General features: G+C 27.7%; 1 protein-coding gene across 2 annotated transcripts in view; it reads left to right on the top strand.

Moving 5' to 3' along the window:
- The window catches only part of LOC142327924 (cytochrome P450 4C1-like), a 77,755-nt gene extending 66,884 nt beyond the window's left edge, over nt 1-10,871 (top strand). For both annotated transcript variants that reach the window (XM_075371299.1, XM_075371298.1), the window contains 3 exons: nt 4,990-5,224; nt 8,201-8,380; nt 9,033-10,871. In XM_075371299.1, coding sequence (XP_075227414.1) covers nt 4,990-5,224; nt 8,201-8,380; nt 9,033-9,190 — 573 coding nt within the window. In that variant the 3' untranslated portion in view covers nt 9,191-10,871. The remainder of the gene's footprint in view (nt 1-4,989; nt 5,225-8,200; nt 8,381-9,032) is intronic.
- The last annotated feature ends 4,170 nt before the right edge of the window (nt 10,872-15,041 follow it).

Raw genomic sequence — 15,041 nt, 5'->3', positions numbered from 1 at the left:
GTGTTAATAACATCAAGTATTCTTTTATAATATGTCAAGGTACTGTGTATTGTTCCAATAGATACATTATACTTGTATATTTGTACCCTTTTTTCTTCCTCTTTTTTACATAGTTGTTGAATTGCTTAACACTGCTATTTTCCAACAAGCCGCTTTAATTCTGTTACCCACAATTTGTGTGATTTTGGAGCCGTGTTTCCAAAAAAATAAAAGGTTAAAATTGACCAAAACGACTAAAACTTGATAACTGATTTTTCGAAACCAATCATACAAAATCACATTTTGAATTATTGGGAAACGAACTCACACCTGGTGGTGTTTGCAAGAATCTGATTTTGGCTTCAAATATGATATTTTGATCATTACAAAACCTGGTGGTGTTCACAAAAATATAATTTTGGCTTTCTAACACTCTAAGTTTTAACATGAAACCCTTGAAAACGTACGCAAAAACACAGTTTTTTGCCTCTAACTCCGATTCATATGAATCAATTCGCTTGAAAATCAGTAGTAGAATAGGTTTCTAGTAGAAACCTATTTCTACTAGATTTACATAATCTAACCAAGTTTTATCAAAATTAGTTAAAAATTTCGCCTAGTAGAATGAAAAAAGTTGAAAATGTATCCAAAAACCCTGATGTTAGCTCTAACTACGCTTCCTGTGAACATATTCGTTTGAAAATTAATAGGGTTATTTTTCCAGTAATTTTATATTACCCTACCAAGTTTCATCAATATCGGTTGATATTTGCAATTGGTAGAGCGGACGAAAAAATCTTAAACATACATATGTTTGTAAACATTGCAGACCGTTTTGGAGACTACAAAACGTAAAGAAAACTTGGTAACCCCTCCCCATGGACACCGCTTTAGAAAATGCGACCGGGTGTAGTAGCGATTTCTACAATTTTTTTAGTAATTCGCTAAATATATATCTGATACTACATTCTAACTTGTACGATAATGATTTTAAGTGCAACATTAAAACTGCTATAAAAGATAAAAATAATGTCATCACATTTTAAATCTGTTTTTAGTCCAACTTTCGATTTTAAAAAACGGAAAAACAATCTGTTATATTATAAAAAAATAATTTAAAAACAACATAATAAAAATAATACAATATATTATTATAAAGTAATTTGATTTTATAAAATAATTTTGTATTTATAATTTTTTTACTTAATATTCAGCTTACCTATAAATATGTAATAATAATAATAAATTATTACTGCCATTTATAGAATAGAGTTAAAAGTTCTAAATCAAATAAAAAATTTTAAGAATTTCATACAATGAACTCTAGATAATTTGATTACAGTAAAGAACTTTTAAAGTTGTTATAAAACAATGTTTTATTGACTCTAATATAACAGTTTTTAACTTCAGTGTTCTGATAAGAATGTCGCTAATTTTCACTTCACGACGTCATTTTTTCTTTCTTTTTCCTAATTTTTTGCAATCTGTAGAACTAGTGAACAATAAATCAACCCCCCCCCCACAGCCCAAAGAGATGTGGATGATAGGTATGACATGTAAATGAAGTGTAGTCTTGTACAAACTCAGGTCTGACATTTCTGAGAATGTGGTTAAATGAATCCAAGCATCAAAGTAAGCTAAACTTCTGCTTTGACAGATTCCTGATCGGCCATAGACAATTTAGAGATTAACTTCACCATAGACACAGAGCAATTGATAACATCTGTATATACTGTGAGAATATAGATACACAAGGCTCATGCTGTGTTAGAGTGCTCGAGATGGGTAGCCAAGCGCAGAACAGTTACCCTTTTGGTTGGACAGTTTGGTGTTGATAATATTAATAAAATGCTATGTTCAGAACGAGATTATAACACGATCTTAGCTTATATTACTAATGTCGTGAAGCATAAGGATGAGGAGGCCAAAAGACTGAACGTTCCATAAGATCCTGATTATCATGAAGAATTCGTGAATACTTATGAAGATCCGGGTAATGAAGAACGGCGTCGTGGGACCGATGGATTTGGTGATGAGGTCAGCCTGACTATAGAACAGTCGTCTGTTTGCACAAGCCCGGGTGGATGGCGTTAATGACGCTCCTGGGACACCAGACCCCACGTGCGAATCAAGAGAGGCACCGTGAGAACACATGCTCTTTCATGTTTAGTGCACTTACTAATCTATTTTTTTGCTCCAGGTTTCCCGAAGCATGACCAACACGAAGAAGCCTGAAGAGGAGACCAATTCGGGTGTACGCGGATGCCCTTTTTAGGCGAATCTGGCTCCTCGACGTGATAAATGGAGTGAGAGGTATTTTGGTGGGTTCAATCCCCACACACCGGCCAGCGGTGTCAGACATTATCGCATCAGTTTTGCCCGCCGGTCCCCGGCAGTGGCAAGGTGCTTTGCTGGCTTAAATCGGAAGTTTTTCCTCCACTTCGTCCGAAAAAAAAGATACCACCAAAGTATACCGACATCCACTCTCTAGTAAAAAAATCCTTATAAAAGCGACTAACTTTTACTAGGATTTGAACCACAAAACCTTCGACTTCGAAAATCAGCTATTAAACAACTGATTTGCGATGACGAGTTAACCATTAGAATACCCATTAGGCTACCATATGATACTCGTATCAGAGAAATTATTTCTATTGCAACCAAATTAACAGAAAATGTTACTACTACATACTATAACTGTAATTGTTTTAGAAACTTTAGTTATGTAATTTTTTTGATTTAATTTTAAAAGGTTGGTTTTAATTCATATAATATATATTTATTTTTATTTCTATAACTTTCTAAACAAAAGTAACGTTAAAGCATAAGTTTCAAAAAATGTTTAAAAAAAACTATTTCTCTCGTTTATTTCCATTCATATGTATAATATACAGAAGAAAATTGCCATTTATTAAAGGCATAACTATATTTTTCAGTTTTTTAAATTTTATTTTATTATCTTAAAGTTTACGGTGTATAGAATGTAACTTTATCTAGTTGGGGTCTACTAGTATAAGTAGCTGCATCCCTTCTTCATAAAATGAAAGTGCACGTGCAGTTATTGAATTCCTGATTTAACAAAAAAATTGGGTATTATTAATTAAATCCAAATAAAAATTCTGAAAATAAAAATAGAAATAAAAACACGGTTAGTATTAAAGTTTAACATTTCACTAAAACTAAGCTATAATTCAACTTCTTGGCAACAAAGAAAACATTTTACCATTGCTGTTCCTTGTCCAAAAATCGTTTTATGAAACAGATCCCAATATATTTTATAAGTAGGTAAAAAAATTTGTTTTCTCTTTTCAGTAACATGTAGAGTTATTTTTCTTTTTCTTAAACATCTAAAAATGAAAGTTTCTAGTATTAAAAAAGGTGCAAATATGCCTTTCTTTCCAATAATATACAATCACTAAAACCATCTTAAAGAATTACAACAGAAAACCTATAATAAACCAATTAAATAAAATTTTATATAAATTTATTTTTAAAGAAATAGAAAAGAGTGCCATTAATCGGAAAAAAATTCTATCTTTGAGATAACTTTCATAACAACTGATTGTATAATCTAGAGTTGTTAACATGGTAGAACAGGAAATCCATTAACAAGTCAAATAAATATATTTTTTTTTAATCCAGATGGTTAGAAAACATTACTGAAAAAATAAAAAATGTTGAAACATACATTAGTCTATATACGACTATTCTGATTAATCAGATTATTTGTAAGATTAGCTTATTTGTAAAACAAAGTTTTTACCAAATGAAAAAAGTACATAAACACGATAAAATTTTAAGAACTTTTAATTATAAAAAATATAATTTTTGAAAAGTGTTTTAAATTTTTCATATTTAAACCTTCGGTCGAGGATTAAAAATACAAGTTTACCCTTTTTTGATAAATGATAAAAATATAAGCAGTATACTAAACCTTTTATAAATATAAAATTGGATATTTTATACAGAAATAAAATTTTTCTGTTAATTAAATTTCCTTCGAATATTCTTTCTTGGACAGTTTTCGGTTATTGTGATGACTAGCTTATCCCATTCTGACCTGTTGTTATTATTATTACTTTAACTTTTGATCAGTTTATCTGTAGTTCACTTCATTTGATTGTTTTGCTTATTAGCCGTATCCTTCTCAACGAACATGATTAATCGGTCTTATTGATGTTTGAATACTTTGATGAATGGGCAAAGACGTTGCCTGTGAGATAACTGATTGTGGTGAGTTGTGGATCCTAGGAGCGAAGGAAATATGCATCTTGGAATGAGTTTATTTAATGTGTTTTACAATTTAGTATTATTCACTAATTTACTAATTTTTTGTCTTAATTGTAATACTCACTGACTGGACTCTTTAAACATTAATATCTCCTACTTAATTTGTTATCAGTTATTTATGTATTATCTGTTGTCAAGATAGTTTAATCTTGAAATATTATTCAATTTTGGAATATATTTGGATAATCCTCTTCCATGCCATAGTGAGTCATACGATTTACTTATGGTTCCAATTCAGGAAACCGACTGTAAATTAGGAGTTACAAGAAAATAAGTTTTGAATTTTTTAGTTACAAAAAAAGGATTTAAAACAGTTTGCTTTAATATAAACATAATTTTAAGCAATAATCGTATTAATTCCAATTTCGTATCTACGTGTAATTATTAGGCATTGATAATGAAATCCCATGGAAAAATTAATAGACTAAAAGAAATGAAATTTAAAATTTTTTACAGAAGATTCAGGTAACAGAAATTTCAATTCAAGAACAGCTAATAGTCAGAAAGGTCATCTTTCAGAATCCTCATCTAATAAACTTATTTCTCTATATCCATTTTTTTAATCCGTAAATTAACTTATAATGGAATTTAAATTAAGAATGTTACATTTTTAAAAATAAAATAAAAAATATGTAATTCAAAGAAGGTATTTTCATAATTATACTTAAATAATTTGTAATTTTTAAAAAATTTTTTGTCATTACTACTTGAAAATTTCAGGGGTCTGATACAACAGCAGTTGCGATAAGTTACGCTTTAATGATTATGGGAATCTACAAAGAAATTCAAGAAAAAGTGTACAAGGAAGTAATTAATGTTATTGGTGACAATGATGATGATATTACACACCTCGATCTTCCAAAATTACCTTATTTAGAAATGGTTCTTAAAGAAGTATTACGTCATTACACAATTCCAGCTGTTGTTCGTAAACTTGACAAAGACCAGTCCATCGGTAAGTAGGTTATATATATATTTTATTACAGGCTATCCGTGATCAACATCGAAAAAAGTTACTTGATTCAAAAACGTAATAGTGCAATTATACACAATATACAAAATCAATGTATTTAAATTAAAAGAAAAAAGTTAAAAAAAAAGGAAATGAAGTCTTATTCGAACCGATGTGTCTACCCCTTGTAAGATCCAAATATTTCATTAATTAAAATTTGATTTGGCTATAACTCTGTAACCAATGAAAATACGTACCGCTTATGACATATCGTTGAGAATCTCTCAATGAGGACTTATTACTACAGTTAAGAAAAAGTCCAAAATAAAAATTGTTTTAAATTTTGGGCTTTTTTGGACACTTTTGGTTCAGTTGATTAAAATAAAAAGGGATGGTGCACATCTAGATGTTACAACAGTTCTAAATCTAAAATGTCAACATCCTGCGATTAATCGTTTTTGAGTTATGCGAAACATACATACACACGTACATACAGATGTCACGCCGAAACTAGTCAAAATGGGTTCAGGGATGGTCAAAACGGTTATTTCCGTTGAAATTTGAAAACTGGAATTTTTCGCATTGATAATAGTTCCTTTACTTCGTACAAGGAAGTAACAATACATAAAAAGTAAATTATAAACAATATTAATTGATAACTAAAGATCATACAAACATTATAAAATAAATATAACCAAAATTTTAGAATAAGAATTAAAAGGAAAAGTAAAAAAATAGTAAAAAATGAAAAGACTGACTTTTCGTTATTTTATTTTATATAATACTTTTTTTATAACTTTTTTTACAATTTTTTGCGCAATAAATATGCAAAACGAGAATATATAAAGAATAACGAGAATATATAAAAGAGAAAATTAAAACAGTATAATCTTTTTTATTTAATATTAAAATATATTTTCTGTTTGTAAGAAAATTAAATTATTATAACCGCAATTTGATGAAATAATTAAAAACAGTAGACCCTACACAATAAATTTAAACTCACACACCACTATGACTCATTGCATAAGCGCGAATACAAATTCAACATAACCTCAAATTGAGGTTACACGATTGACCTTAGATTGAGCGTAACTCAGTAAAAATTCAACAAATCTTCATCAAATTTTCACAAGCATAACTTCAAATTCACTTCTGCGGCATACCTAAATTTCAACGAAATTGATACGGTAGTTTTTGAGATTTTAGAATCACAAATATTTGGTCAGGCCTTTATATATATATATATATAAATTATTTTTCAAACAATATTAATAAAATATATAAGTGATGTAATTTATAAATTACATTTTAAGCAAATGGCATTTTCGTATTCCTCATACTTCAAAATGTAAAGCGAATTTATTTCCATACCCCCCGTTCGACCGAAAGTAAAACCGTACGTTTCTTCGAAAAGTCGCTGAAAAGGTTAAATAACTGGTGTCGTTCTTGACAAACTTAAAAGAAAACTTAAATTTAGTAAAAAGAATATCTATGTAAACTTCATAACCCTCCAATTCAGTCTGCCTACTACGGCAGCTTCTTTTTCCAACAAGTATTTAAAACTTCATTTGCAAATAATAAAATTGTATGTAACTACAAATAATTCACAGTCAGATCAGAATTTTATGACGAACACATTAGTAAATTCTATTTATTTTTTTCGTTCCAGCCTACTATGAATCACGTTAATACTTTTCTTCACGTTCCTTTGCTTCGTGTCCTATTATTTTTTGAATTTCTCACTGGCCTTTCTTCAAAGTTTTCTCACATTATTCTTTATTTTTCAGTTTCTTCTTCATAGTAAACGTTCTTTTCCGAAATTACTTTTAATTTTTTCCTGGTCAATTCTGAATTTATAACTCTTAGAATTTTTTTTATAGAAAATATTGCTATTTTTATTATAAAATTTAAATATATAGTTAAAAAAAATTTGAAATATATCTGTGGTAAATGATTTTTTCGTATTCCCTAACTGCAATAAATCTGGCTACGTAAAAAAATGTATGTACATACGTAAATTCTTTTAAAAATTTTCTAGAAGAATCAAATTATATCAAACTGTGCGTCCTAAACATAATCTACAACCACAAAACACTTCAAGATAGAACAACATCGTGCTAAAAAAAACAATTATATATTTTTCTTCCTTGTACGAAGTAAAAAAAGTATTGCAATCGCGAAAAATTTCGGTTTTCAGAATTCAACGGAAATATCCATTTTGACTAGTTTAGCTTGTCTGTATGTACCTATGTATAACTCAAAAACGATTAGCCGTAGGATGTTGAAATTTTGGATTTAGGACTGTTGTAACATCTAGTTGCGCAGCTCTCCTTTTGATTGCAATCGACTGAACCAAAAGTGTCCAAAAAAACCTCAAAATCCAAAAACAAAAATTGATTTTGGACTTTTTCTTAACTGCAGTAATAAGCCATCATTAAGAGCTTTTCAAGAATATATAATAAGTGGTACTTATTTTCACTGGTTCTAGAGATATAGCCAAATGAAATTTTATTTAATGGAATATTTGGATCTTAGAAGGGGAAGGCTCATCCGTTCGAATCAGACTTCATCTCCTTTTTTTTAACTTTTTTTTTTAATTTAAATATATTGATTTATTAATAAGTTTTTTTTAACCTTACGACAAATAATAATTCAATAATAATAAAAAAAAATATGAAAATTTATCAGAAGTTATGAATGAAATAAAATTTTATGTACTTTTCTTTTTTTAAAAAAAAGTCTATATATAATTTAATAAATTTAATAGGCGTTCAAGAAAGTTATGAGGTACCCACATCAGATTTTTTTTTTTACAAATGGTTATCGAGTAATATCTTTATATTAGTTATTTAAACGAAATTTTTATTATTTTTTCTATAATTTTATAAAACTTAATAAAAATAACTTTTAAGTTACTATACTAATATATTAATCAAAATAAGACAATCAGAAAATAATAAAGGATTATTGTTTTAGGTGATTTGACTCTTCCAGCAGGTACATCCGCACAGCTCTGTTTCTACGCAGTGCACAGAGATCCTAGATTTTGGAAATATCCAGAAAGTTTCTATCCTGAACACTTCTTACCAGAAGAAATATTAAACAGACCAAAGTACAGTTATGTTCCATTTAGTATGGGACCAAGGAACTGTCCAGGTAATTCATCTTGAATTGTATTTTATTTAATAAATTGAGCTCCAAGGCGAAAAAGAAAAATTAAGAAAGAAATTTAGTTAATAAAGTTAAAGTGAAAATGAAAATAAAGAACAACGATGAATGTTGAATAACTAGTCAGTGTCATAAATAATTTTACTCAATAAAATTGAGGTACTGTTACTAGAGACACTGTACATCACTAACTGATATCTGTTGAAGAGATATTAATTTCCATTATTCGTTTATATGTTGTATGTATTTTTTTTTTCGTATACGTAAACTTGAAGATAAAGCAATGGAAAATGTTTATCACAATTCTGTATAGTATGAGAACGATCATAAAGACAAATATTAAGCTTAAAAATGAAATAAACGGGAAAATTGAAATAGCGAATGTTTAGCCGCTGACAGAACTGACTGAAAATAGTAAGTGACATCAGGAGTAACGCGGTAGAAACCACTTTTTCACTTCTGGTCGTACATTAGGAAAGGAACCGGTTTTATTCTTACATTTTGTAGAACAAACCTTTTAAAATAAAAAAATAATTTTCGATAAAATTTATATGATCCATAAATATGTATTATTTTATAAAAATTATAATTTTTTTTATGTAACATAATATATTTATACTACGTTTATTTTATGTTTTAGGATACGCATTTGCAATGATGTCAATGAAAATCGTAGTTGCAGCAGTAATCCGAAAATATAAAATTCACTCAGATGTAGATTTGAAAACAATGGAGTTCAATAATGTTTTTATGCTAGAACCTAAAAATGGCTACCCAATTCAGATTTCAAAAAGATAGAAAAAATTATAAATTATCTTTACGAAAAATATTTTTTTGTTGTTGTTATTATTATGTACATAGAAATTTTATATATATATATATTTTTTTTTACTACATTTTTAGTAATATGATGTATTTATCATTTACCACAAACAAAATCAAATTTAAACAGTTTTTGTTAATTTATATTCATGAGATTCTATATTTTTATTTACGATTGGTATCATTAAAGTTCAATAATAATAATAATAATATTGTTATTATTATTATTATTATTATTATGAAACCTTGTGACAGTATTATAGATGCTATCATGTATATAACACGCTTTTATGTACTATACAAAGAATAGACCTTTTCATTTGTTGTAATAGATATAAGTGAGGTTCTTAAGAAGGAACCTCATAATTTCGATTAATTTAGATTTATTTTATAATTATTTAACCTCATAATTTAGATTTTTAGTTATAATTTCTTCAATAGTTTTTGTATAATGTGCTGTTTACTTGAAAATAATAATAAATCTTAATTATTATTTTAATTTATTATTTTTGAAGAAAAGTAGAGATATATTTTAAAGCACAACAAAATATTCTTCTTCAATATCAGTTGTTGATCAGTGAGAGAAAATGTTGATATAAAATTAATGATACATTTAAATTCTAAGAAAATTAAATTTTGTATATTATAATTTTTTTTTTTAAGGAAGTAAAACGGGTAAAAATTATTGCAAAAATAAATTATAAATAAAATAATAAATCAAACCCACCCGGTTGGTCTAGTGGTAAACTCGTCGTCGTAAATCGGCTGATATCGAAGTCAAAATTCTCAGGTTCAGATCCTAATAAAGGTAGTTATTTTTATTCGGATTTTAATACTAACTAGATCGTGGACACCGGTGTTCTTTGATGGTTGGGTTTCAATTAACCATACGTCTCAGGAGAAGTCGACCAGAATTTATTCAAGACTACAAATTTATCGGTACAGTTACATTAGACTGATAAGTTGTTAATGACTTTACTTGTCGATGCAATTATAATAAAGTGTTAAACAAAATAATAATAAATCCTAATAGTGGAATAGATTAATTAAATCCTTGGAAGAAAAGTATTTAACTATATATTTTTTATTAAAGCTGTAATGGAAGGGTATAGTACTTTATTTACAATGAATATATTTATTTATTTTTTTATTATTTATAAGGGTAGCAAGTTATATTTCTCGCTATATCTAAAAAAGAACTTCCTTCTGTTTCGATGTTATTATTTCCAAAATAATTCAAATACAAAATTCTGAGGAAATAGAATCTCTTTCTGCCTCTCTGAGAGAGAGAGAGAGAGAGAGAGAGAGAGAGAGAGAGAGAGAGAGCGAGAGAGAAAGAAAGAGAGAATTTTCCTGTAATTTTATAGTAAATGCACTATAAAAAATGTCTTGTATAATATTAAGAACGAGTTTTTTAAAAAGAACTTTTTTATTTGTTGCTGGTTTTGTGATTATATAGTATTACTAACATAATTAGCAATTAATTATTTTAAAGATAATTATATTTATTGTTTCAAAATTCTTAATGAATTTCGAATTGGTATAGTCATTTTATTTTAGTTATATTCTGTTTAATTAATCATGTTTAATTTACATAATTATTGTTCTAACAACTCGTATACATAAATATACTTATACATTATTTTTATAATAAAAGTCTGTGAAAAAAATTGTTTTCTTTTTTTATAAATGTACCTTACAATAGATAACCTCAAAACTTTTACGAACGTAATATATATAATCATTATCGAACATAAAAGATACTTGAAAAATGTAAAATGGGATGGAATTTTAAGGTTTTATGAAAAACTGGATTGTTTCATAAAAAAAAAAAATAATAATTAAGTAATAATCTGCTTGCAATTCTTACAAGAATTAATTTACATTAACAGAATTGCAAAACCAAGAAAGAAAAACTAAAGAAATTATGTTAAAAAAAGTGTAACAATGATGAAGTTCATCCTCATTACTTTTTACCTTCTACATACAAGATGAATAGAATGAAAGATTCAGAAAGGGGATTAATATTTTGAAAAATGATTCAAGAATCAAAAAAATAAATATATCATATAAATAAGTCAGTGACTTACTTACTATGCCTTACTATGCTATAAATAAAAATAAAAATTATAGTAATAATTTTATTTACAATTCCAATGAAAATCGATTACTATTGAATAATCATAATAATGATAAAACGAATGAAGGTACTGCTAGAGAAGATAATTTTTATAGGAAGAAATTAAGTAAGCATTCAAACAATATTTGTTTTTTAAGTAAAAATCTTCGAAAAATTTACCTCTTTACATATTTTACTAATAAAAAAAGGTTTTGACCAAGATTCAAATACAAACGGGAAATTAATACGAAAATGAAGTTTTTTGGGTACAAATTTTAGAGGAAAATTGAAATAATTTGGTATGACTGACAGCAAATATTTTGAAGCAATCAAATAGAAAAAAGGCTTAGAAAAAAATTATTTTCTCATAATATTCTGAGGTTAAATAAAATATATTTACAACCTAAACATTTCAGGAAATTTAAGTTTAAATTGGTTTTGCTTAACAATAAAAATTGTAGAATAAACCAAAAGATTTAAAACTTTATTGAATGCAAAGCGATATGAAAAAATGCACTTATTATAATGAAATATTTACTTACCATACCATTGAAAATAAAAGATGAAATACAATATTATCTAAAATAACTAAAACTTACAGAATATTATTTACTTCAAAATTATAATATTTTACAACCGACTAACAGTCGGTTGGAATGTCGCTTCATACAGTCGGATGCCGGTTCGGAGCTAATAATAAATATGACTATTTTTATTTAATATTGCAAAATTAGAATTTATTATTTCATAATATAAATATATATATATATATATATATTTATATTATAATTTTTCAATTAGGAATAATACACTTATTCACCATTTTATATAAATATTAAATATACGTTAAATATTTATTTGTAGTTTAGAGGAAAGTAGCCAGAAAAAAAGGAATGATTATTTAAGGAAGAAAAATAGAGAAAGAAATACCATCAACATTTCTACGGAGACTAAACAAGGATAATATACACTGGTATTAATATCTTAGTCATAGAGGTAACAGAGTAACACGGTACTGGTGCGAGCGGTCAGCGGCTAAGGGTGTCGCGCCATTCATTTTTTTTGGTATTTTTCCTATTAGTATTATCATCAGATTTGGTTAAAATTTATATGGAATCATTCCAAAAGTATATTCTTTCGATTAAAAAACAATTATCAAATTCGGTTAACTAACGTCGGAGATATTGCGTCAACATATATTTTTTTTTTTAAATCAGTCGAATTGGTAAGATAACCTCCTCTTATTTTTAAGTCGATTAAAAATAACTAAAACTTTATTTCATTTCAACTGTTAATACGTAATAATAAACGCATGACGTATCATTAATACGTAATCGTACATAGTTTTGGAAGTTTGATATCTTGAATTTAATTTTTATCTTAAATTGTACTTGAAACCCCGAATATATAAGATTAAAAAATAGATCTAATTCAATTTAACAAGGATTTAGAAGTAAGTATTTAATATTTATATAAATTGTTGTGATTTGAGAGGAAGAAGTACAGAGAATTTTAGAAAGGCTAGAAAAAAAAATGAATTTTCTAAGTAATGAAATTGATTAATTTGGAAATTTTGTTGTTAGAATTCTGTACTTAAAGGATTCTACATGGAAATTTTCCGATCTAAGTGATGGCGTGTAAGGTTATCAGACCTGGAAAACCTTGAACTCCGATCAGGCTTAATATTTTTTCTCAGTTATAAATATTAAGTGACGTAATCTCATACACAAGCTTATGTGGAAGATTGTCAACAAAAAAAATTTCAAGAGGTAGAGAGATGGAATAGTGTTGGATGGACTTCCAATAAATTAAGATAATATTTTCCTAATTTTTAAGATTTGCGGCTCCCTTGATTTTGAGACTAGTTGCAGCTAATTTGTACACACACGTGAGCATTACTTGTGTTAATTGATTGATGAGGCCCGGGGACTCTCGCACCCCGGAGCGAAAAAGACCGAGTCCCGGCGGGGATGCCCCACTCAGAGTGTCCTCGTTAGAGGCATTGGCATAAAGACCGAGTTCCGGCTCCCGGAGTGGGGACCCAGGGACGGCATAGCCGAGCCACCATTGTTATTATTGAATAATTATTTATTGTAATTTTTTATTTACAATTAGAGATTAATAATTTTTAATAAATCAGTATATTTAAATTTAAAAAAAAAGTTAAATAAAAGAAAAACAGAAGATGAAGTCTGATTTAAACCGATGTCCCTTTTAAGATCTAAACATTTCATTAATTAAAATTTTATTTTGCTATAACTCTGGAACCAATGAAAATACATACCACTTATGATATATTCTTGAAAATCTCTCAGTGAGGGCTTATTACTCCAGTTAAAAAAAGTCCAAAATCCAGATTTTTTTTGATTTTGAGCTTGTTTGGACACTTTTGATCCAGTCGTTGCAATCAAAAGGAGAGGTGCTCAACTAGATATTACAACAGTCCTAAATCCAAAATTTCAACATCCTACGGCTAATCGTTTTTGAGTTATGCGAGATACACAGGTACATACAGACTTCACGCCGAAACTAGTCAAAATGGATTCAGGGATGGTCAAAATAGATATTTCCGTTGAAATCTGAAAACCGAAATTTTTTTCGTTCACAATAATTCCTTTACTTTGTACAAGGAAGTAAAAAGGAAGAAGAATAATAGAAGTAATGAGGGCTATAAGCTGGAGAGAAGAAAACTGCTGGGCTGGCCAAAATTAAGATGTTATAACCAGGTTATAAAGGACTTAAATTAACTGAGAGTGTTAGTTTAAAGTTCATCTAGCGGATGACAGAGGGATGTGGAGGATGCTTATCTATGAGGGAAAGAATGGACTGAGATTCGTGGTGCCAAAGCAGTATCACAATTTTTTATTGTGTGCTTGTGTGTGAGGGGGGTTGTAATATTTTTACAACGGTTTGTGTGTATTGAAATTACTTTATTTATAAATAATAATATTGAAAACAGTTATATTAAAAATATACAGCCTCTCTCTAAATTATTTCTTCTTTCAATTTCACTTTTAATAGTAGCCTATTGTTAAAATAATTATTTACGTTGCAATTTATAATGTCCTGACCTAGATACATTTAAACACTTTCATTATAATCTCAAAGTATAAATCGAAACCTTCTTTTTGAAATATATTTTAGGAACCAAAATTTTTAGTTTTGCGGGGATTTAAGATAATTTCTATCTTTTATTGTATTTTTGTTAGATTTACATAAGAATTCAAATGTGCTATATGCATAAATTGATAAAATTATTCGAGCTGTCCGCACTTGATTATATATACGTTTTGTTTGTGATTCATAATTATAAAAGTATTTTATTTATTTGAAAGATCATTAGACAATGAAGATAAGGCAGAATTTTAGACGCCGTTAATTAAATAAGAAGAACAGTGTAATTTTTTTGTTATTCTTTTGTTTGTTATTTCATTTATGTTTTATTTAATAACTATATTTATATTCTCCGCTCATTAATAACACACGCGCACCTCATTAATAACACACGTGCGCACGCGCACGCGTGTTTGTTGTGTGATATTCTTAATTTATTTTATGATTGTAATCTACGTTTGTGGAAAAACAAATTTTCTTAACTTGAGTTTGTTTTGAATCTATTTTTCACGTAATATATATCTGAATTTATAATATATATTTTCTTTACTTTTTTATCAGTTGATATTCTTGTATTTTCATGGATTATGTATA

The sequence above is a fragment of the Lycorma delicatula genome, chromosome 7 (genome assembly GCF_047948215.1).
Source record: "Lycorma delicatula isolate Av1 chromosome 7, ASM4794821v1, whole genome shotgun sequence".
In the NCBI taxonomy this organism is placed as follows: Eukaryota; Metazoa; Arthropoda; class Insecta; order Hemiptera; family Fulgoridae; genus Lycorma; species Lycorma delicatula.
The sequence above is the reverse complement of the archived record's forward strand: the minus strand, read 5'-3'. Positions and strand labels throughout refer to the sequence as shown.